General features: G+C 39.8%; 2 protein-coding genes across 6 annotated transcripts in view; both read left to right on the top strand.

Annotated features, from left to right (window-relative positions):
* Positions 1-8,643, top strand: part of ednrab (endothelin receptor type Ab) — a 14,610-nt gene extending 5,967 nt beyond the window's left edge. For all 3 annotated transcript variants that reach the window (XM_021469774.3, XM_021469773.3, NM_001310095.1), the window contains 5 exons: positions 1,216-1,414; positions 2,075-2,227; positions 2,963-3,096; positions 3,642-3,750; positions 8,142-8,643. In XM_021469774.3, the coding sequence (XP_021325449.1) occupies positions 1,216-1,414; positions 2,075-2,227; positions 2,963-3,096; positions 3,642-3,750; positions 8,142-8,264 (718 nt within the window). In that variant the 3' untranslated portion in view covers positions 8,265-8,643. The remainder of the gene's footprint in view (positions 1-1,215; positions 1,415-2,074; positions 2,228-2,962; positions 3,097-3,641; positions 3,751-8,141) is intronic.
* Positions 8,644-13,204: 4,561 nt separating this feature from the next.
* fhip1ab (FHF complex subunit HOOK interacting protein 1Ab) overlaps positions 13,205-23,704 on the top strand; it is a 446,377-nt gene continuing 435,877 nt past the window's right edge. For all 3 annotated transcript variants that reach the window (XR_012398834.1, XR_012398833.1, XM_002666571.8), the window contains exons 1-4: positions 13,205-13,402; positions 20,061-20,090; positions 20,431-20,609; positions 22,845-23,687. Coding sequence is in view for 1 of the 3 variants with exons in the window: in XM_002666571.8 (XP_002666617.3) it covers positions 20,505-20,609; positions 22,845-23,687 (948 nt within the window). In the remaining 2 variants the exon portion in view is untranslated. The remainder of the gene's footprint in view (positions 13,403-20,060; positions 20,091-20,430; positions 20,610-22,844; positions 23,688-23,704) is intronic.

Here is a 23,704-nt window from a genome sequence, read left to right as displayed (position 1 = left end):
TCCTCTCTCGGCTTCCTCTGCCATCGTTCCTCCTTTTATACTCCAGAGCTCCTTCCGTGGGATTCGAGGCCAGTGCGCACCACAGGTGCATCCACTTACGCGGCAGCCTCATTCCATTCCCACGGCTCTCGGCCAAGCCCCCTCGCCACAAGCACACCGCCAGAATATCAATGGAATAGCCCAATAACAACTCAGTGAATGTCCTTGAGTGGCCCAACCAGAGCCCAGACCTAAATCCAATTGAACATCTCTGGAGAGATCTGAAGATGGCTGTACACCGTCGCTTCCCATCCAGCCTGATAGAGCTTGAGAGGTCCTGCAAAGAGGAACGGGCAAACATTCCCAAAGACAGGGGCGCAGAGCTTGTGGCATCCTATTTAACAAGACTTGAGGCTGTAATCACTGCCAAAGGAGCATCAACAAAGTATTGAGCAAAGGCTGTGAACACTGATGTACATCTGATTTTACTGGTCTTTTATTTAAAATAATTTGCAACAATTTCTAAACTCTGTTTCCACATGGTCATTATGGGGGATTGTGTGTAGAATGTTGAGGAAATCAATCAATTGAATCCATTTTGGAATAAGGTTGTGACACAAACAAATGTGGAGAAAGTGAAGCACTATCAACACTTTCCAGATGCACTGTATAAACAGCAGGTGGTGCACTGGTTAGCACCATGGCCTCACAATAAGAAGGTCACTGATTCAAGTCCCGGCTGGGTCAGTTGGTGTTTCTGTGTGGAGTTTGCATGTTCTCCCCGTGTTGACGTGGGTGCTCCGGTTTCCTGTTTCCGGTTTTCTGCTGTGTAAAACATATGCCGGAATAGTTGGCAGTTCATTCCACTGTGAAAACCCCAAATAAATAAAGGGACTAATCCGAAAAGAAAATTAATGAATGTATTTATATACACACACACACACACACACAAACACACACATAACAGAAAAAAAATGACACGTAACCACTTAATCCCAGCAGCGAAAACCAGCACCAATCATGAATGCATGCTTATCTGCTGTCATGACTTTACAATCAGTAAATGTGACAATAATGGAGGTCAGTGGAGCAAAAACAGCCCCAACATCCCCAAAGAGGAGTCAATCTGAACAGCTCGAAAAGCTCGAAAACTTAAGGGGGTGTAAACTTTTACCCAGAGCCGTGTGAATGATTTCTGTGCTGATTCAGACTCAGATGTGTGATTTACCATGTCAGGTACCGCGCTGTGGCCTCGTGGAACCGTGTTCAGGGCGTGGGGATCCCGGTGTCCACAGCGCTGGAGATCATCTGCATCTGGCTGCTGGCTGTGGTTCTGGCCGTCCCGGAGGCCATCGGCTTCAAGATGGTCAGTTTCGAGTACAATAACGTGACCATCCGCACCTGCATGCTGAAGCCAGAGACGCCCTTCATGACGGTGAGGGACATTTCAGGAAACTATTGGTCAAAAACACAACAACGTTTATTTATAATAACATCATATACACTTTATAATGTAGAATATTACATTCAATAACACTTCACACTTTGATTGATTTTGTTAATTATGTTAATGAACTGCATCTCCATCGATGTTTCATCATTATTACACTCGATCTCTGTTCAGCGTGTGTTTATATACATGTGTCTGTTTATATACTTATACATTGTGTGTGTGCGGGTATTTGTTTACAGTGCATATATATAGGTGTTAATATAACACACACACACACACACACAAACGTACACACAGATACTGGTGCTTAAACACACACCCAAAATCAAACTCTCACTCACACACACACACACACACACACACACACACACACACCGGATAGTGTAAACATATTCTTACCCAAGCACACACATGCATAAATACACTTACACTCAAACACATGCATAGATACACACATTCTAAAACACACACACATGCTCAAACTCTCACACAAACAAGTACATACACACACACACACACACACACACACACACACACACACACACACACACACATAAACTCTCATGTAAATGAAGTGCATGTCTATTAATGTTTCATCATAATTAAACACTGAACACTGTGTGTGTGTGTGTGTGTGTGCAGTTCTACAGGGATGTGAAGGTGTGGTGGTTGTTCGGCTTTTATTTCTGCGTGCCGCTGCTCTGTACGGCTGTGTTTTACACACTCATGACCTGCGAGATGCTCAGTAACCGGAAAGGCAGTCTGAAGTTCTCCCTGAGCGAACACCTCAAACAGGTGAACACACCACTGGCCACTGCTAACATACAGACATACATCTGTGCGCGCGCGTGTGTGTGTGTGTGTGTGTGTGTGTGTGTGTGTGTGTGTGTGCCTGTAAACATGTGTCTGTTTATATATGCATCTGCGTTTATTCACTTGTGTGTGTGTGTGTGTGTGTGTGTGTGTGTATGTGTCCGTTTATTTATATATGCACCTTTGTTTTTGTACATACAGTATGTGAGCGTGTGTGTTTATATACGTGTGTTTGTGTTTCAATACATATATTTGTGTGTGTGTGTGTGTGTGTGTGTGTGTGTGTGTGTGTGTATATATATATATATATGCAGGTGTCTGTATGTGTCGGCATTTAAATACGTGTGTGTCTGTCTGTCTATAAATGTGTGTGTGCGTCTGTTTATATACGTCTGTATCTGTATATATAGACGCATGTGTGTGTGTTCGCGCACGTCTGTTTATACATGTTTGTGTCTGATTATATAGATGTGTGTGTGTGTGTGTGTGTTTATACTGTATACATTTGTGTGTGTCTGTTTACATAAGTGTGTGTCTTTGTTCATATAGACAAGTGTGTCTCTGTCTATTTAATACACACGTGTATGTGTCAGTTAGTTGGTTTATATATATATTAGGGGTGTGTGTGTCATTTAAATACATATATGCATGTGTCCATTTATGTAAATGTGTGTGTTTTTTATATAAATGTGTGTGTGTGTGTGTGTGTGTGTGTAGAGGCGGGAGGTGGCCAAAGCCGTGTTCTCTCTGGTGCTGATCTTCGCTCTCTGCTGGTTTCCTCTTCATCTGAGTCGAATCCTGAAGAAGATGGTGTACTTCCAGAACGATGTTGGCCGCTGCGACCTGCTCAAGTAAACACACACACACACACACACACACATACTCTATACACATTCACACACATGCATAAACACACACATACTGTACACAAAGACATACTATATACAGTACACACAAACACACACTTACACAATATACCTGTACACACACACACATACTCTACATACACACAGACTGTATAACATTTACACATCCATATGCACACACAAAAAGCATATTGTATATACACACACACATGCATAAATACACACAATGTTCAAACACACTACAGTATATGCACACATACTGTACACACACACACACACACACACACATACTATACACACATATTGTACACACACATGGACTGTATACATATGCACACACATACACACACCCACACACACAAATGCATACTGTATATGCACACACATGCATAAATACACACTCACACTCAAATAAATGAACAGGCTCAAACACACACACACACCGCTTGAATAAAATCAACTCGTGTGTGTTATTTTAGCAGCATGATGATTGTGTTGTGTTGTTGTCGTCTGTTGTGTGTGTGTGTCAGTTTCCTGCTGGTGTTTGATTACCTGAGCATTAATCTGGCCACCATCAACTCCTGCATCAACCCCATCATCCTCTACTTCGTCAGCAAGAAGTTCAAGAACTGCTTCCGGGTACGTACACACACACACACACACACACACACACACATATACAAACACACACACACACACACACACACACACACACGCACGCACACACACACACACACACACACACACACACACACACACACACATATACAAACACACACACACACACACACACGCACACACACATACACACACACATAAACAAACACACACACACACACACACACACACAAACACACGCACACACACACACACACACACACACACACACACACACACACACACACACACACACACACACACACACACACACACACACACACACACACACACACACGTCAGTTTCATGTTAAATGTAATGTTCAATTTTAAGTATTGGATCAAAAATCTGCTCTCAAAATATCTAAAAATTTTAAATATTTCAGAATTTAGTCACTTATTTAAAGTTTACAAAAAAAATCCTAAATGAAAGCAGTTTGTGAGTGTTTATATGCATGTATGTGTGTTTAAATGTCTCTGTGTACATATAAATATGTGTGTATGTATGTATGTGTGTGAGTGTGTGTTTGTCTACATATTTATATACTGTATGTATGTATGTGTTTCTCAGTCAGTGTGTATGCCTTTGTGTGTGTTTGAGTGTCTGTGTTTCAGTCATCAACACACATATACATAGACATATATATATATAATAGGTGGGCATAGATAAATTTTATTAATCTAGATTAATCTCACTCTAATCTTGGAGTTAATCTAGATTGAAATGGCTCATTTGAATTCTGCTGCATTCACAATATGTGTGCTGTGTAAATAAAACAGGTTTCTCAAGCCAGGTGGCGCATTAGACCAGGGGCTCATCTCCTATTTCCAAAATGCATCACAAACTGTTGTAGGATCTGTTCTACTGTGATAATTGATGATGAAAGTAAATGTAGTTTAATAAGATGTGCTTGTGTTTACTCACTGTTTATTCAGTTACACATGACTGTTGAGCTGTGGGCCTACATAAGCTCCAAACAGCCATTTCTGATGACTTTAATCTGACTAAAGTCATCACTGAACTGAACAGAAATGGAGTTTAGACATGTGGAGTCATGACATGTATTAGTGGTGTTATTGAAGTAAACACTGCAATCAGACTATTACCATAAGTTCATACCGAAAGTGGCAAAAGCGTCAAAGTAGCCGGAAGTGAGAGCCGGCGGCGAGGAGCCGCGTGGCGCATCTTCGCCGATGTGGGCGTCAAGGAGAGTTGAAATCATGCGTTATTAAATTCAATAACACTCTCACCAGTCCCTACTCCTTATTTGCATCTAAAGGCTCGTACACACCGGGACGCTTTTCGTTTGCGTTCTACGGGACGTTTTTCAGCATTCAAACCCAAACGATTTTCACTGGCGTCAAGCTGAAGAGTATGCTAAATCATTTCTTGACGTTAGATGGCGCTACACAACTTTAAGCTTCTGACGCCCACTTATAACACAGAAGAAGAGGAGGAGAGGAAGTTCACACACTTGTTGTTAAAGTTACTGGTGACTCGAACAAGCATGGATGGTTCAAGCAGCAGCTCCAGCTCTAGCGGTGAAGAAATGATTATTGTTCAGCAATAAGCAGCTCCACGTTCATATTCGTCTGGGCATCTTCAATGTGCGCTTGCATTGACAGTTTTGCGCTTGAGCGCCCCCAAGTGCTGTTTCCTGTAACTTCAACAGCTCCGTGCACGTGAACAAAAGAGCTGACCTGATTGGTGGAGAAGATTTTTAACACGGCGCGTCGAATAAAAAAAAACAAGCATGAGGCGTTTTTTTTTTTTAATTACGCTTTTGCGCCTGCCGTTTTGCGCGTTGGTGTGCACGATCACATTGACGGCCTTTATTTAGTCACGAGGCGTTAAACGTAGACGGAAAACGCGAGCAAAAAACGTCTCGGTGTGCACGGGCATTTATGCTCGTTTTTTAATTTGACGCGCCGCGTTAAAACCTTCTCCACCAATCAGGACAGCACTTTTGTTGACGTCCACGGAGCTGCTGAAGTTACAGTAAACAGCACTTGGAGGCGCTCAAGCGAAAAACTGTCAATACGAGCGCACATTGTAGAAGATGCCTAGAGACGATATGAACGTGGAGCTGCTCATCACTAGAGATGGAGCTGCTACTCGAACCATCCATAACAACAAGCGTGTCGACTTTCTGTCTTCTTCTTTGTTAGAAGCGGGTGTCAGAAGCTTAAAGTTGTGTAGCGCCATCTAATGTCAAGGAGTGATTTTGCACACTCTTCAGCTTGCCACTAGAGAAAATTGCTTGGGTTTGAATCCGGAAAATCGTCTTGAAAAACCCTGACGATAAACGCAAACGAAAAGTGTCCCAGTGTGTACGAGCTTTAATATCGCAGTTTGTCACGGGGGCATGAATTAAATGTACGTGAGTTAAAGTGGAAACTGCCGACCTGCAGTTAAAGTCAGGCATCCTGCTGGTTTGATTCAGAAGGGCACTGTTTTGTCAGACGGCTCACCGGTCAGGTATACATCCGCGCTAAAATATCAAGGTGAAAGTCATCATAGCTTGCGTAGTATAGACCCAGATCCCAACCCAACTTTCAAAATAGATTAACGGAGATTTTTTTTTGTAATCGCGCAATAAGAGTCTCATGTTAACGCAACACGTTAATGCCGATAACGGCTCAACAGTAATATATATATATGTGTGTGTGTGTGTGTGTGTGTTAAGTTAATTTACGTATAACACTTAAATGTGTATGTGTGTTTGACTATATATTTATGTGTGTGCGTGTGTATGTATGTGTGTGTGTGTGTGTGTGTGTGTGTGTGTGTGTTAAGTTAATTTACGTTAAACACTTAAATGTGTATGTGTGTTTGACTATATATTTATGTGTGTGTGTGTGTGTGTGTGTGTGAAGTTAATTTACGTCAAACACTCAAATGTGTATGTGTGTTTGACTATATATTTATGTGTGTGCGGGTGTATGTGTGTGTGTGTGTGTGTGTGTGTGTGTGTGTGTGTGTGTGTGTGTGTGTGTGTGTGTGTGTGAAGTTAATTTACGTTAAACACTCAAATGTGTATGTGTGTTTGACTATATATTTGTGTGTGTGCGTGTGTATGTGTGTGTGTTAAGTTAATTTACGTTAAAAACTCAAATGTGTATGTGTGTTTGACTATATATTTATGTGTGTGTGTGTGTGTGTGTGTGTGTGTGTGAAGTTAATTTACGTTAAACACTCAAATGTGTATGTGTGTTTGACTATATATTTATGTGTGTGCGTGTGTATGTGTGTGTGTGTGAAGTTAATTTACGTTAAACACTCAAATGTGTATGTGTGTTTGACTATATATTTATGTGTGTGCGTGTGTATGTGTGTGTGTTAAGTTAATTTACGTTAAACACTCAAATGTGTATGTGTGTTTGACTATATATTTATGTGTGTGCGTGTGTATGTGTGTGTGTGTGTGAAGTTAATTTACGTTAAACACTCAAATGTGTATGTGTGTTTGACTATATATTATGTGTGTGCGTGTGTATGTGTGTGTGTGTGAAGTTAATTTACGTTAAACACTCAAATGTGTATGTGTGTTTGACTATATATTATGTGTGTGTGTGTGTATGTGTGTGTGTGTGAAGTTAATTTACGTTAAACACTCAAATGTGTATGTGTGTTTGACTATATATTTATGTGTGTGCGTGTGTATGTGTGTGTGTTAAGTTAATTTACGTTAAACACTCAAATGTGTATGTGTGTTTGACTATATATTATGTGTGTGCGTGTGTATGTGTGTGTGTGTGAAGTTAATTTACGTTAAACACTCAAATGTGTATGTGTGTTTGACTATATATTTATGTGTGTGCGTGTGTATGTGTGTGTGTGTGAAGTTAATTTACGTTAAACACTCAAATGTGTATGTGTGTTTGACTATATATTTATGTGTGTGCGTGTGTATGTGTGTGTGTTAAGTTAATTTACGTTAAACACTCAAATGTGTATGTGTGTTTGACTATATATTTATGTGTGTGCGTGTGTATGTGTGTGTGTGTGTTAAGTTAATTTACGTTAAACACTCAAATGTGTATGTGTGTTTGACTATATATTTATGTGTGTGTGTGTGTATGTGTGTGTGTGTGTTAAGTTAATTTACGTTAAACACTCAAATTTGTATGTGTGTTTGACTATATATTTATGTGTGTGCGTGTGTATGTGTGTGTGTGTTAAGTTAATTTACATTAAACACTCAAATGTGTATGTGTGTTTGACTATATATTTATGTGTGTGTGTGAATGTGTGTGTGTTAATTTAATTTACGTTAAACACTCAAATGTGTATGTGTGTTTGACTATATATTTGTGTGTGTGTGTGTGTGTGTGTGTGTGTCTCATCTCATGTGTGTGTGGTCTCTCCTCAGTCGTGTCTGTGCTGCTGGTGTTACTCAGACGGGTCTCTGATGGGCAGCGGCGCTCCACTCAACGCCACCAGCCTACAATACAAGAGTCCAGAACACAACCAGCGCAAGGACAGCTACAACTGACACACACACACACACACACTCACACACCTGACATGCAACTGACACACACACACACACACAACCAGCGACAAAGACAGCTACACATGACATACACACAGCGCATAGGCAGCTACAACTGACACACACACACACACCATACTGCACAATGACAGCTACAACTGACACACACATTCACATGTATATAACATATAACACACACACACCTGTATAATACACACTTTTCTTCTCGTTTTCACAGCATGTTGTCTTCTGTCCATATATATGTATATACCCTGCTGCGTCCTCTTTAAAGATGCTGTAATAGTGAGTGTTTGTTATAAATGTGCCGTCTTCAGAACTCAATGAATCAAATGTATTAAAGATTATTTACAAACAGTAACTACAGTGTTTGTGTTTTAATAATCGTGTGAATAATAATGTACAAACTACAGCAAAAACAACCCTGAGAATCATTATCACCCACAGAAAACACTAATCAGCCAATCAGCCGATCAGAATCCACCTCTGAAACCTGTGAATTACTGTGTGCTCATTTCTTTAATGCTAGGGTTTTTGTTTTGGTGTGAATATAATTTACTTTCGTGGATATTTACATGAGACGTCACCTACAAATACAGGAAAACGTGTTAAACTACAAACATGGCGGACGCAAGAGAGCAACGGTGAAAGGTCTAGGTTTAGTTACAGATGATTTGAAGGATTTTTAATTAAAATCTAACCTGATCTATAATATGAAATTTAAAATATGTATTTTATATACCCGTTATTTAACCTGCAACATTACTGTGAACTTTTATAAAGTCGCATGTGGTCATTGACTTCTGAATGCAGATTTCTCTGCATGATAGTGACACATCCGTCAGTGACCACCTGAGGGCGCTGTAGTGCATCAGGACTCAGATAGCACTACAGCGTCCCAGAAGGACTACAATTACATACCTACCACGCGCATACACCGGAACACTTACAATAGCAACCCAAGCTCATTCTGGAAACGTAGCCCCGCGGACGTTTCTGGAGGCCGTGATTTACGTGGCCGGAGGTACGTAAAGGCCGCGTTTGGTGGAGGGCTGTCCTGACGCAATCAGTTTGCTCGCCTAGCTCACAGCGTTGCGTCGGCGGAGCGGAGGCCCCGGAGGAGGACGAGCCGGAGCCGGCCGCGGTGGACGACGACCGGGATCGAGTCCGGGGAGCGGCGGGTTCCGGAAATCAGGTAAGATGAAAAACGGAATCCGGAAAATAAGGGCGAGAACGTGGCGGGATCCGAAAACGCGGTCGAAATCGAAGACGAGGGGCTTTTACTTTTTTTTATTTTTTTTTTCGATCCGGCGGCTATTGGTGCGAGAACGGCGCGGGCGCGAACGCTGCGCGCTCCCGAGAGGCGCCCGCCCGAGACGCGAAAGCGGCCTCTTGCGGATCCGCGAAAACCAAAAAACGCTCGAATACGTACCTCCCGGGACGTAAATCGCGGTCCGCAGAAACGTCCGCGGGGCTACGTTTCCACAATGAGCCCGGGTTGTACAATAGGGTATATGCCGAGCTAGTGCAGTTCTCATGCTGATACACTTCCGGTGAGCTGTTATTGTGAACTTTTTTCCATTTTATACGGTTCCTTATACAGCATCGATGTTGTAAGGTCATTAAAATACATTCAGTTAAATAAACTTTGGCATTTATTTAGCTGCTCAAGCATAAAATGAGACAAAAAGCCGTTTACTCACACGCGCCGATCAGAATCGGCAGGCTGTCACAGAAGCTCTATTGAATATACTGCGGTAAAATAAATGCTCATATTATAAAGACATGGCGGGGGAAATGTAATGTAATGCAGTGCTTCTTCTACAATCTGAGACCTACTTTAAATCGGATATCACTCAGCCAGTGGAGATCGCTGATTTTTAAAGAAAACCAACCTTAAACGCACCGGATTTTGCATTGGCATTCAATTCGCCGGAAGCGCTTAACCCAGGTTACTGGCGAATTAAAAGTCCTATTAGCATGCTTCGACATATACCCCATGACCCGTCATCTCATCTGTTGGATTCATTTCGCGAGTTGGTCGTTCTGTCATGTTATGAGTGATTGGAACGAAAACAAAAAGGTGCAGATCCAAGTGCGGTTTATTTACAGTGCGCATCAACAGAGAAACAAGGTGCTCAAAGTACAAATAAACAACAAAACATAAAACAGAGACAGGGCTCAGGAATCAAAACTCGAATACTAGACTTACTAGAAACACTGCGGCAGGAAAGACAAGGAAGACAAACGGCGCGATGACAAATAGAGGTGGAATGGTTGTATTAATAGTCCAGATAATCAACGGTAACACAGAACAGATGAGATGACGGGTCAGTGTAAGTGTTCCGGTGTATGCGCGTGGTATGTATGGAATTGTAGTCCTTCTGGGACGCTGTAGTGCTAACTGAGTCCTGATGCACTACTGCGCCCTCAGGTGGTCACTGACGGATGTGACAGATAGTCCTACGAGTATGGAGCTAATATCATGCCAAAACAATCTGAATTTGAATTGTGTTGATTTGACTTATTGACAATAGGAATTAAATAAATCTGAATTTTCAAATTCTTAATTTGAATTTGGGCGACGCATTGGCGCAGTAGGTAGTGCTGTCCCCTTACAGCAAGAAGGTCGCTGGTTCGAGTCTCGGCTGGGTCAGTTGGCGTTTCTGTGTGGAGTTTGCATGTTCTCGCCGTGTTGGCGTGGGTTTCCTCCTGGTGCTCTGGTTTCCCCCACAGTCCAAACACATGTGGTTCAGGGGAATTGGGTAGGGTAAATTGTCCGTAGTGTATGAGTGTGAATGAGTGTGTGTGGATGTTTCCCAGAGATGGGTTGTGGCTGGAAGGGCATCCGCTGCATAAAAACATATGCTGGATAAGTTGGCGGTTCATTCTTCTGTGGCAACCCCAGATTAATAAAGGGACTACGCTGAAAAAGAAAATGAATGAATGAAAATGCAACACCTTGTACTTTCATACTTGTGGCTAGAAGGGATACAGCTGCAGACAGAAGTTTTGATATTTATAATATTTATTAAATTACCTAATAAATTGCAGTTTATTAACGTTTACCGCAACCATAATACAACCTTCACCGTAATGTAAAAGCCGCTATTATTGTGCTGTAATGTGCGTATTGCAGCTGTATCCCTTCTGGCCTTTGCCTACGCGATTAGCTGACAGTGCCCACTAGTGGATGTGGATTTAAATTTACAATCTTCAACATTAACAATAAATTACAATACAACCATATATATATATATATATATATATATATATATATATATATATATATATATATATATATATATATATATATATATATATATATATATATATGTATATATATGTGTGTATATATGTATATATATATATGTGTGTGCGTGTGTGTGTGTGTGTGTGTGTGTGTGTATATATATATATATTAAAAGTTAAATAAGTAAATGAATCAAGAGAAATGTGTATTAAAGAAGCATTAATATCAATATACAGTATAAAAAGATCTTGCCTCATTCACCTCCATTGATTTTGCAAACTATGCAAATGTATTGTCATAAACACACTTGTTATAGTGCAGTAAGTTTGACCGCTTACTTATTATTTTCATTAATTTACCCCTCTGCAGATAAATATTATTATATCACATATAATAATACATTAATATAATACATTAACATATTTGCAAAATAAGGTGGAAACACTACAGTACATACAGCTGTGGAGGTCTCTGGTTCGAGTCTCAGCTGGGTCAGTTGGTGTTTCTGTGTGGAGTTTGCATGTTCTCCCCGTGTTGGCGTGGGTTTCCTCCGGGTGCTCCGGTTTCCCCCACAGTCCAAACACATGCGCTAAATTTTCTGTATTGTTTGTGTGTGTGTGTGTGTGTGTGTGTGTGTGTGTGTGTATGTTTTCCAGAGATGGGTTCTAGCCGAAATAAAACAAATAAGACTTTCTCCAGAAGATCAAATATTATCAGACATACTGTGAACATTTCTGTGAATATTATATTAGTGATTTACAGTCATTCATTTGGACATTACCTTCTGAATGCGTAGCTAATTATCCAAACACTGAGGAGATTTCTCTGCATGAAAGACTCGTGAAAGGCAGATTAACCTGCTGATCTACAACAATAGTTAATTTATTATCACAGAAATGTGGGTGATGTGTGGAGATGATTGACAGGTCTCGTAATTAAGCGACAGAACGGTGTGCTAAAGACGAAGTAGTTTGTCCTAAAGTTTGCAATTTCACACTCAAAAGTATGCAGATATTCTTCACAAAAAAGTACAAACCTTTAGAACAGGGGTGTCCAAACTCGGTCTTGGAGGGCCGGTGTCCTGCAAAGTCCAAACACAATCAGACACACCTGAACTAGCTAATCAAGCTCTTATCAGGCCTTCTAGAAACAACCATGCAGGTGTGTTGAGGCAAGTCTGAGCTAAAATCTGCAGGACACCGGCCCTCCAGGACCGAGTTTGGACACCCCTGCGATAGAGCCGAGTATAAATATTGCGAAGCAGGATCATTTAGCGTCCACGCGGTGTCGCTGTTGCTCGCGTTTCGGACGGTAACTTTTGTTGCATGTGTTTTGTAAGTTTTTGAGAGTACAACACTGTGAATATCAGCAAGAAACTACCAATAGTCTCCTATAAACATCACACGTCTTTCTGACAGACATAGGCCAATATAATGAACCCGGTCATTCGCGCATGTCTGATGGATGTCTAAACTTTTGTCCTTTAAAATCGGTTTCATTTGAGGATCAGGGGTTTTATTCTGCATCTATGGCGTTTATAAATCAGCACACAACAAATGACAGCTGTCATTAAAGGCTTTAAAGGGGCAGGCTTTGCACGCACACACACACACACACGCGCGCGCGCTGCTGTAATCACTCTATAATCTCTGCGAGTGTTCTGCTCTGCTGAGTAGCTTTGTGTGTGTTCGGCTCTGACGGTCCGTTCCTCAACTCATGAACGCCGGCCGGTCATCATTTAAAAACTTTATATCAATCTTCTGATTTAATGTGAGACTTCATGATCTGTGGATCCTTCAGATGATGGCGGGAATTACGAGTCAGTTTTATAGCGGCACAGCAAACCTGCGTCACTACAGGAGCCCTGGTGAGTTTCAGCCATGATGAAAAAACACTGTAAATTAGTAAATTATAGTAAACACTTGGCTTTTGTGCTATAGTAAAGTGTATTATACTGTATACAACTCTTTAATGGGTATGTAGTATACTTTATTTTTTACTACAGTAAACTGCGGTGTACCCTACAGCCTAGTTGTAGACAAATACAGCATTTGCTCAGTTGTTTATATTACTGTAGTTTTGTTTACTTAGCAACTATAAAATTACTACAACAGGTTAATTCAACCACTTATTAATTTAAAAACATTTTTTTGCATTGAACAAAAAACAAAACAAAACCCGATATAATGATTTGAGTCACAATAATTGTATTACTTTTATAGTTATTACCACATTTATATTTTTACATTTTATTAATTAAATTTTTTATAACATTACACAAAAATTATAATACGAAATTCATTACTTTTTTGTGAAAGTTGCAAGTGAATGGGGGCGAAGCAGTGGCGCAGTAGGTAGTGCTGTCGCCTCACAGCAAGAAGGTCGCTGGTTCAAGCCTTGGCTCAGTTGGCGTTTCTGTGTGGAGTTTGCATGTTCTCCCTGCGTTTGCGTGGGTTTCCTCCAGCTGCTCCAGTTTCCCCCACAGTCCAAAGACATGCGGTACAGGTGAATTGGGTAGGCTAAATTGTCCGTAGTGTATGAGTGTGTGTGTGGATGTTTCCCAGAGATGGGTTGCGGCTGGAAGGGCATCCGCTGTGTAAAAACTTGCTGGATAAGTTGGCGGTTCATTCCGCTGTGGCGACCCCGGAATAATAAAGGGACTAAGCTGACAAGAAAATGAGTGAATAAATGAATGCAAGTAAATGTATTAATGAGTAACTACTCTATTAAAAAAGTTGGGTTAAAAATACCACAACATATAACCCAACTATAAGTTATTATAGCACCTTCCCAACTATGGGTTATTTTAACCCAATGCATTGGGTTATTTTGATTAAATGTTATTTTTTCCATTCTGGTATTACTATTGCTACTATTACTATTACTACTGTTAATTGTATAATTATGGCTGTGTAAATAAATAACATACAGTGTTCAAAAATATTGAAAATGCTTTATTTCCATTACATTTTAGTTCCAGACTCTTTTGTTAAAATAAATTAAGAATCACAAACAATGAAGAAACAGAACAAAGTATAGACAGTTCTAAATTGTGCAAGCAGAAAGTCCTGTGTTGATGGAGCAGAATATGGAGCTGTGTGTGCTGTAGAGGCTGTCCAGCAGCTGTAGCAGGCTTCAGTCTGTGTCTACAGTGTACAGTACATTTAACCACATCTAAATGCTTCTAAAAGATGGTCCTGGATGGTGAAACGGATGTAAAAACACCACATGGAGAGGTTATTTGATACCAATAACAACAATATTACTGCGTTATAGCTTATATGTAACGATCAATTACTATAGTTGTAATTGTTATATATATATGTAGTTATGTATCATAACTACAAACTTAATATATGAAGTCAACCAATAATAAATTGTTTACTTTTGTTTAATGTGTACAATGCAAATCCAACTAGATCCACTTATTTGGTAAACAAAGCCAGTCTCTCATATATTATCTGCTTTAAATACAGTACACTGTATTGTACATAAATCATGTAAATATATCACAGTAATATTAGTGAAATTAATTTAAAACTGAATAAATATAAATTTACACACATTTACCCAAGTAAAGACATAGACTCAATGATGGGATGTAAATCTGCAGAATTGTGTGCGCGCAGATTCTGTGTGAGCCTAGTAATTAGTCATTGCTAATTAAGATTTCAGCAATTGTTTTAGTGGGTTACTACTTGCCATTTCTTATCAGTTATTTGTAAGATTTGTCATAAAGTACATGAATTAACCTGTTTTGGTGATTCTACAGTTGCTATGGTAACACGACTACTATATTAACTGATCTGTTGTGGTGATTCTACAGTTGCTATGGTAACATGGGAACTATATTAAGTAATCTGTTGTGGTGATTCTACAGTTGTTATGGTAACAAGAACTATAGTAATTATTCTGTTGTGGTGATTCTACAGTTGCTATGGTAACATGGTAACTATATTAATTGATCTGTTTTGGTGATTCTACAGTTGCTATGATAACACAACTACTATAGTAATTGACCTGTTGTGGTGATTCTACAGTCGTTATGGTAACACAACAACCATAGTAATTGATCTGTTGTGGTGATTCTACAGTTGTTATGGTAACACAACAACCATAGTAATTGATCTGTTGTGGTGATTCTACAGTCGTTATGGTAACATGGTAACTATATTAATTGATCTGTTGTGGTGATTCTACAGTTGCTATGGTAACACAAGAACTATAGTAATTATTCTGTTGTGGTAATTCTACGGTTGCTATGGTAACACCAGAAGTATAGTTCTAAAAACCAATGGGCCAGTACTGTAGTTTTCTGTAGGGTATATTATACTAAAATAAACCCCAGCTTACTATAGCAAAACTAACGCATACTATAGTATTTATTACTGTTTATCACTATAGTTCAGAGATGCCCAAAGTAGGGCCACAGGCCAAAGTTGGCCCATTGTAACCTTTGATTTGGCCCACCATCCCATCTGAGCGGAGAGTGATTATGATGGAGAGGGTTGGGGTGAACGTCTTTAACACAGAGATCGTCATCAGAGTTTTATCGTTGAGCTACAAATAAAGCAAACTGAAATTAAATGTTTCAATTAAATGTAAAAATCTGATTTTTTACAATGTACAAACTGCCACTCGAGGGATAGAGGACTATGCAGAAGACATCAAGAGCAAATCCAGGCAAAATCACTGTCATTCTGTTATAAATTAGATTAGTTTGGTTTTTACTGTGACGAGCTCATTATAAAATGTAAAAAATACTGTGTTAGTTAATATAAAGCAATGTTTTATAGTCATTTTTAAACATTAATAAATAAATTAGGAAATAACCCATGGTAAATTACCCCACATATATATGCCTTCAGCCCACTAGCCTTGATCAATTTTGGCTTTTGGTCTTTCATAAGAAAAAGTTTGGGCACCCCTGCCATAGTTAAAAATACAACAGTATACTGGAGCATTCATTAACAAAGAGTTGTAGACACCATTATATATACAGTATAATACACTTTACCATAACAAAAACACTATTTTCTATAAATGACTCATGTTTTTTGTGATGTGGGTTGTGGGTTTTCCACATCTGTGAATCTGCAAATAAGATACTGATGATTAGTGTCTAGTCAGACAAACTGTAGCTCAGATAAGATGTCTAAAGGATGTCAAATCAGCTTTGCAGACCCTCAGATTATCTGCAAACTGGGACAGAAATGGAGATTAATCTTGCTTTGCTTTTCAGACTCTATTAATATTAGAACCGCATTTTCTGTAGTAGATATGGTTGCTGTAGACTGTAAATGAGTGTGTTTGTCTGATCCCTGCAAGCTAACATCAGTTTGTTGCTTGTTAGCCTAACACTGTATGTGAATTGCATATTAAATTACTGGGCAACGCGGTGGCACAGCGGGTATCACGTTCGCCTCACAGCAAGAAGGTCGCTGGTTCGAGCCTCGGCTGGGTCAGTTGGTGTTTCTGTTCTCCCCGTGTTGGTGTGGGTTTCCTCTGGGTGCTCCAGTTACCCCCACAGTCCAAACACATGCACTATAGGGGAATTGGGTCAGCTAAATTGTCTGTAGTGTATGTTTCCCAGTGATTGGTTGCAGCTGGAAGGGCATCCGCTGCATAAAACATGTGCTGGATAAGTTGGCGGTTCATTCCACTGTGGGGGCCCCAGATTAAAAAGGGACTAAGCCGAAAAGAAAATGAAAGCATGAATGAATGTCCTTGTACTTGTGTAATTATTACGACATCAACTAATAATGATGCACATTTGCATAATATTTGCATAACAGCTTATTTTTTATATTTCTCTTTAATAATAGAAACAATTAATTTTGTTCTCAAACATTTCAAATATTCAGTCTCACTAGTTTTTTTATTCATTCATTCATTTTCCTTCAGCTTATTCATTGCAACAGTGGAGTGAACCGCCAACTATTCCAGCATATGTTTTACACAGCGGATGCCCTTCCAGCTGCAACCCATTACTGGGAAACACCCATACACACTCATTCACACTCACACACACACACACACACACTATGGCCAGTGTAGTTGATCAGTTCCCCTATAGCGCATGTGTTTGGACTGTGGGGGAAACCGGAGCACCCGGAGGAAACCCGCACCAACACGGGGAGAACATGCAAACTCCACACAGAAACACCAACTGACCCAGCCGAGACTCGAACCAGCGACCTTCTTGCTGTGGAGGAATGCACTCAGGCAAATATTGCAGTAAAACACAGACTGGTGTGCATGCAGTGAAACGACAGGCAGACAGTAAACGAGTGTAAGAGTCGTGTGTCTCTCCGTCAGTCATCAATCCTCTTTAGCAGCGGAAATGAAACCGCGGCTGATTATTATGGGATGGTGCCGGCGCTCTGCAGCAGATTAGTGCTGCTGGATTTCTGTGTGTGTGTGTGTGTGTGTGTGTGTGTGTGTGTGTGTGTGTGTGTGATGAACTGAACTCAACACAAACCTGCCCTGTGCATTGTGGGTAGCCTGGTCAGAGAGCCTGATGCTGCACACATCAGCTGATTACTGCAGATTATTATGGGCTGCTTTAATCACTCACATCTGCTTTAGTTTCCTCTTTCAGTGTCTGTGATCATCCATCAATTGATGAAGTGTCCATCCATCCATCCATCCATCCATCCATAAATCTGTCCATCTAACCACCAATCTGTCTATCTATCCACCAGTCTATCAACCATTCATTCATCCATCCCTCCATCTATCTGTCCATCCGTCCATTCATACATCCTCCAATTGTTCTCTCCATCATCCAATCTGCCCATCCATCCATCAGTCCCTCTATCATCCATCAGTCTATCTATCTATCCATACATCAATCTGTTCATCCATCTATCTGTCCATCCATCTATTAATTCATCCATCCATCATTCACTCCGTCTGTCCATCTATCCATCCATCGGTCTATCCATCCACCAATACCACCATCCATCACCCCTTTATCCATCAGTCTATCCATCCATCCATCAACCTGTTCATCCAGCTGTCGATCTGTCCATCCATCCATCCATCCATCCATCCATCCATCCATCCATCCATCCATCCATCCATTCATCTGTCTGTCCATCCATTTATTCATCCATCCATCATTCTCTCCATCTGTCCATCTATCCATTCATTAGTCTATCCATCCATCAATACCTCCATCCATCATCCGTCTATCCATTAGTCTACCCATCCTTCCATACATCAATCTGTCCACCCATCCATCATCCATCCATCTATTCATTCACCAATCTGTCTACGCTTCTATTCATCCATCAGTCTGTCTGTCCATCCATTCATCATTCTGTCTGTATATCTATCTATCTATCTATCTATCTACCTGTCTATCTATCTATCTATCTATCTATCTATCTATCTATCTATCTATCTATCTATCTATCTATCTATCTATCCATCCATCCATCCATCCACCCATCCAACCATCCTTCTATCCATTTATCTGTCTGTTTATCCATCTATTCATTTATCCATCCATCCATCATTCTCTCCATCCATCCATCTATCCATCCATTAGTCTATCCATCCATCAATATCCCCATCCATTATCCCTCCATCCACCAGTCTATACATGCATTCATACATCAATCTGTCCATCCATTTGTCCTTCCATCCATTCATCCATCAATCTGTTCATCTATCCATGCATCCATATATCCATTCATTCATCTGTCTTTCCATCCATCCATCCATCCATCCATCCATCCATCCATCCATCCATCCATCCATTCATTCATTCATTCATTCATTCATTCATTCATTCATTCATCCATTTATTCATCCATCCATCATTGTCAATCTATTCATCTATGCATCCATCAATACCTCCATCCATCAGTCTATCCATCCATCCATCCATCCATCCATCCATCCATCCCTCTAGCCATTCAACCACCAATCTGACAATCCATCCATTTATTCATCCTTCATTCTGTTCATCTGCCCATCCATCTGCCCATCCATCAATCCCTCTCTCCATCCATCCATCCATAAAACAGTTTATCCATCCATTCATACATCAGTCTGTTCATCCATCCATCCGTCAATCCATCCATCCATCTGTCTGTCCATCCAGCCATTCATTCACCAATCTGACCATCCATCCATTTATTCATCCATCGATTATTCTGTCCATCCATCTATCTATCCATCATCCCTCCATTCATCAGACTATCCATCCATCCATACATCAATCTGTTCATCCATTTGTCCATCCATCCATCCATCCATCTATCTAATGAATAAAATAGTAAATATATAATGCATGTATGCATATATATATATATATATATATATATGTGTGTGTGTGTGTGTGTGTGTGTGTGTGTGAGTGTGTGTGTGTGTGTGTGTGTGTAAAATATACATTTAGATGTAGACATATTTAGATGGCATATACTGTAATAATGTTTCTGAATACCTTTGTCCACTGGCTGACTCTCTCTCTTTCTCTTTCTCTCTCTCTCTCTTTCTCTCTCTTTCTCTCTCAGTGGTCGTCTGCTGGTCATGGCTGCACTGAGGTGAGATTTCCCAGGAATGCAGAGGAATGTTGGGAATGTCGGAGTGCAGACCTCCACCCTGTAGCGCCGGGTGGAGAAACACTCTTCCTGCTCTATTGGTCAAGAACAGCAGAAAAACACAGAGGATTTCATTCACAAAACAAACTAACAAACAAACAAACAGCATGTAGACTTGTATATTTAGCTACTCAGACTCATAATAACATTTATAAGCTGCTGCTCTTTGATGATTTGACACACTGCAAAGAAACTGCTTAGATTTAGTCTTGTTTCTAGTCCAAATCAATTTTGAGATATTGATATTATTTATGACTGAAACATGTAACTCGTGACTCTGCAGGTCATTTGTGCTGGAAGCGGAGCGATGAAGATGGTGATGAAGACATGATGGTGTAGTTTTTGCTCTCCATCAGGATGTTGGCATCAGTGGTGTCCGGCAATAATGGAGGACGAACTCTGACACTGAAGGGTGTTGATCCGGAAACATGCATGATCGTCTTCAGAAACCACTGGACGCAGGTATATAAGTCTCATCCACATTTATACAATCATATTTATATCTGTCGGTCATATGGAGAACCAGAACAGTAACTTTTTTGGAGGGTCAACAACACCCTAGCAACGCCTTAGCAACATCACATATTTGTGTCAAATAGCACAAGATTGTCTTACCTCAATATCTGTGATCTCAAATAAAATGAATCTAAAAGTAGTCCAAAAAGTAGTCAGATTGCATTGCCATAAAAGTAATCTAAATGTAATCCAAAAGTACTCAGATTGTGTTGCCATAATAGTAATCTAAATCTAATCTAAAAGTAGTCATATAGCATGGTTGTAAAATGTATATAATTGTAATTCAAAAATAGTCAGATTACACTACCATAAAAGTAATCTAAATGTAATCCAAACGTTTTAACATTGCATTGTCATAAAAGTGATCTAAAAATAATTAAAAAGTAGTCCTATAACACTACCATAAAAGTAATCTAAATGTAATCCAGAAGTAGTCAGATTGCATTGCCATAAAAGTAATCTAAATCTAATCTTAAAGTGGTCATATAGCATTGTCATAAAACTAATTTAATTTTAATCCAAAAATAGTTAGATTACACTACCATAAAATGAATCAAAAAGTACTAATTAATTAGTACTAAAAGTACTAATTTGTCATAACTAATCATGACAAATTACTAACTTTGTCATGAAAGTAATCTAAAAATAATCGAAAGTAGTCCAATAACACTGCCAAAAAAGTAATCTAAATGTAATCCAAATGTAGTCAGATTATGCCATCATAAAAGTAATCTAAAATTAATTGAAAAGTAGTCAGATTACGTTACCATAAAAGTAATCTAAATGGAATCCAAAAGTAGTCATATTATGCTATCATAAAAGTAATCTAAATGTAATCCAAGAGTAGTTAGGTTGCATTGCTATAAATGTAATCTAAATGTAATGCAAAGTTAACTAGATTTTGCTAACATAAATGTAATCTAATTCTAATCTAAAAGTAGTCAGATAGCATTGTCATAAAAGTAATCTGTAATAAGTCTGATTACGCTAAAATAAAATTAATCTAAATGTAATCCAAAAGTACTAACATTGTGTTGTCATAAAAGTAATCTACAGGCAATCCAAAAGCAGCCCAAAATCACTACCATAAAAGTAATCTAATAATAATCCAAAAGTCGTAAAATTGCATTGCCATAAAAGTAATCTAAATATAATCCAAAAGTAGTTTGATTACGCTACCTTAAAGGTAATCTAAAGGTGATCCGAAAGTAATCAGATTGCATTGCCATGAAAGTAATCTTACTGTAATCCAAAATAGTCAAATAGCATTGCTATAAAAGTAATCTAAATGTAATCCAAAACTAGTCAGATTACGCAACCATAAATGTAATCTGAATCAGATCCAAAAGTAGTCAGATTACGCTATCATAAAAGTAATCTAAATGTAATCCAAAAGTAGTTAGGTTACGCTACCTTAAAAGTAATCTAAACGTAATCCAAAAGTAGTTAGATTACACTACCTTAAAAGTAATCTAAATGTAATCCAAAAGTAGTCAGATTACGCTATCATAAAAGTAATCTAAATGTAATCCAAAAGTAGTTAGGTTACGCTACCTTAAAAGTAATCTAAATGTAATCCAAAAGTAGTTAGATTACACTACCTTAAAAGTAATCTAAATGTAATCCAAAAGTAGTCAGATTATGCTATCATAAAAGTAATCTAAATGTAATCCAAAAGTAGTTAGGTTACGCTACCTTAAAAGTAATCTAAATGTAATCCAAAAGTAGTTAGATTACACTACCTTAAAAGTAATCTAAATGTAATCCAAAAGTAGTCAGATTACGCTATCATAAAAGTAATCTAAATGTAATTCAAAAGTAGTTAGGTTACGCTACCTTTAAAGTAATCTAAATGTAATCCAAAAGTAGTCAGATTACGCTATCATAAAAGTAATCTAAATGTAATCCAAAAGTAGTTAGGTTACGCTACCTTTAAAGTAATCTAAATGTAATCCAAAAGTAGTTAGATTACGCTACCTTAAAAGTAATCTAAACATAATCCAAAAGTAGTCAGATTACGCTACCTTAAAATGAATCTAAAAGTACTAACATTGCGTTGTCATGAATCGAGTAATTAAATATAATCAGAAAGTAGTCCAATAACACTGCCATAAAACTAAATGTAGTCCAAAAGTAGTCCTAGTATGAATTCATAAAAGGAACATTCCCTGTGTTTGGCAGGTTTTGAGAATCTTGGAGAAGCATGACCCGGTGCGCACTGCTGGCATTGGTCTGTCCAGGAGCGGGAGTGGTCTGCGGTTTGGTCCAATCCCTGGCGATGAGGCGAGCGCCGTACAGAACTATGTGGAGCACATGCTGTTCCTGCTGATGGAGGAGGAATGCGGTCAGAGCGGAGCCATGGGGACCATCCTGGAGTTTGTGGTGGTGGAGAATGTGATGGAGAAGCTGTTTCTGTGGAGCCTGCGGCGTGAGTTCACTGACGACATGAAGCTGGAGCAGCTGCGCATGTATAAGATGCTGGTGGCTCAAGCCAAACAGCCCCTGCTGCACCACAAACCCATCCTAAAACCTCTGATGATGCTGCTGTCTGCATGCTCCAGCTCCTCCACTGTGGGGCCTGCAGCCTCCGGGAAATGCAGCTCCATGATGCGGCCCTCCTGCACCATGGGGCCCATTCAAGCTAGTAGTTCCAGCTCCGGCATGGGGCCCACAGTGGGGCCCACTCAGGCCAATAGTAGCAGCTCCACAGTGGGGCCCACCTGCACCATAGGGCCCACTCAGGCCACCATCAGCAGCTCTGCAGTGGAAACAGAACTGGTTTCTCTGCTGAATCAGTTGTGCCGTGTGCTGGTGAAGGACGCCTCAGTGCTGGAGCTGTTTTTCCACAGTAGTCAAGATCAGGGAGCGGCAAACTTTCTGATCTTCTCTCTTCTGATTCCGTTCATCCACCGTGACGGGATGGTGGGCACGCAGGCCAGAGACGCCCTCACCCTCATCATGAGCCTGTCGGCGCAGAACAGCCTGGTGGCCAAACACATCGTGGAGAACACCTACTTCTGCCCGGTGAGGCTCATTAAGAG

Source organism: Danio rerio, chromosome 23 (genome assembly GCF_049306965.1).
Source record: "Danio rerio strain Tuebingen ecotype United States chromosome 23, GRCz12tu, whole genome shotgun sequence".
In the NCBI taxonomy this organism is placed as follows: Eukaryota; Metazoa; Chordata; class Actinopteri; order Cypriniformes; family Danionidae; genus Danio; species Danio rerio.
Note: the sequence above shows the minus strand (reverse complement) of the source record. Positions and strands in the feature narration are given on the sequence as shown.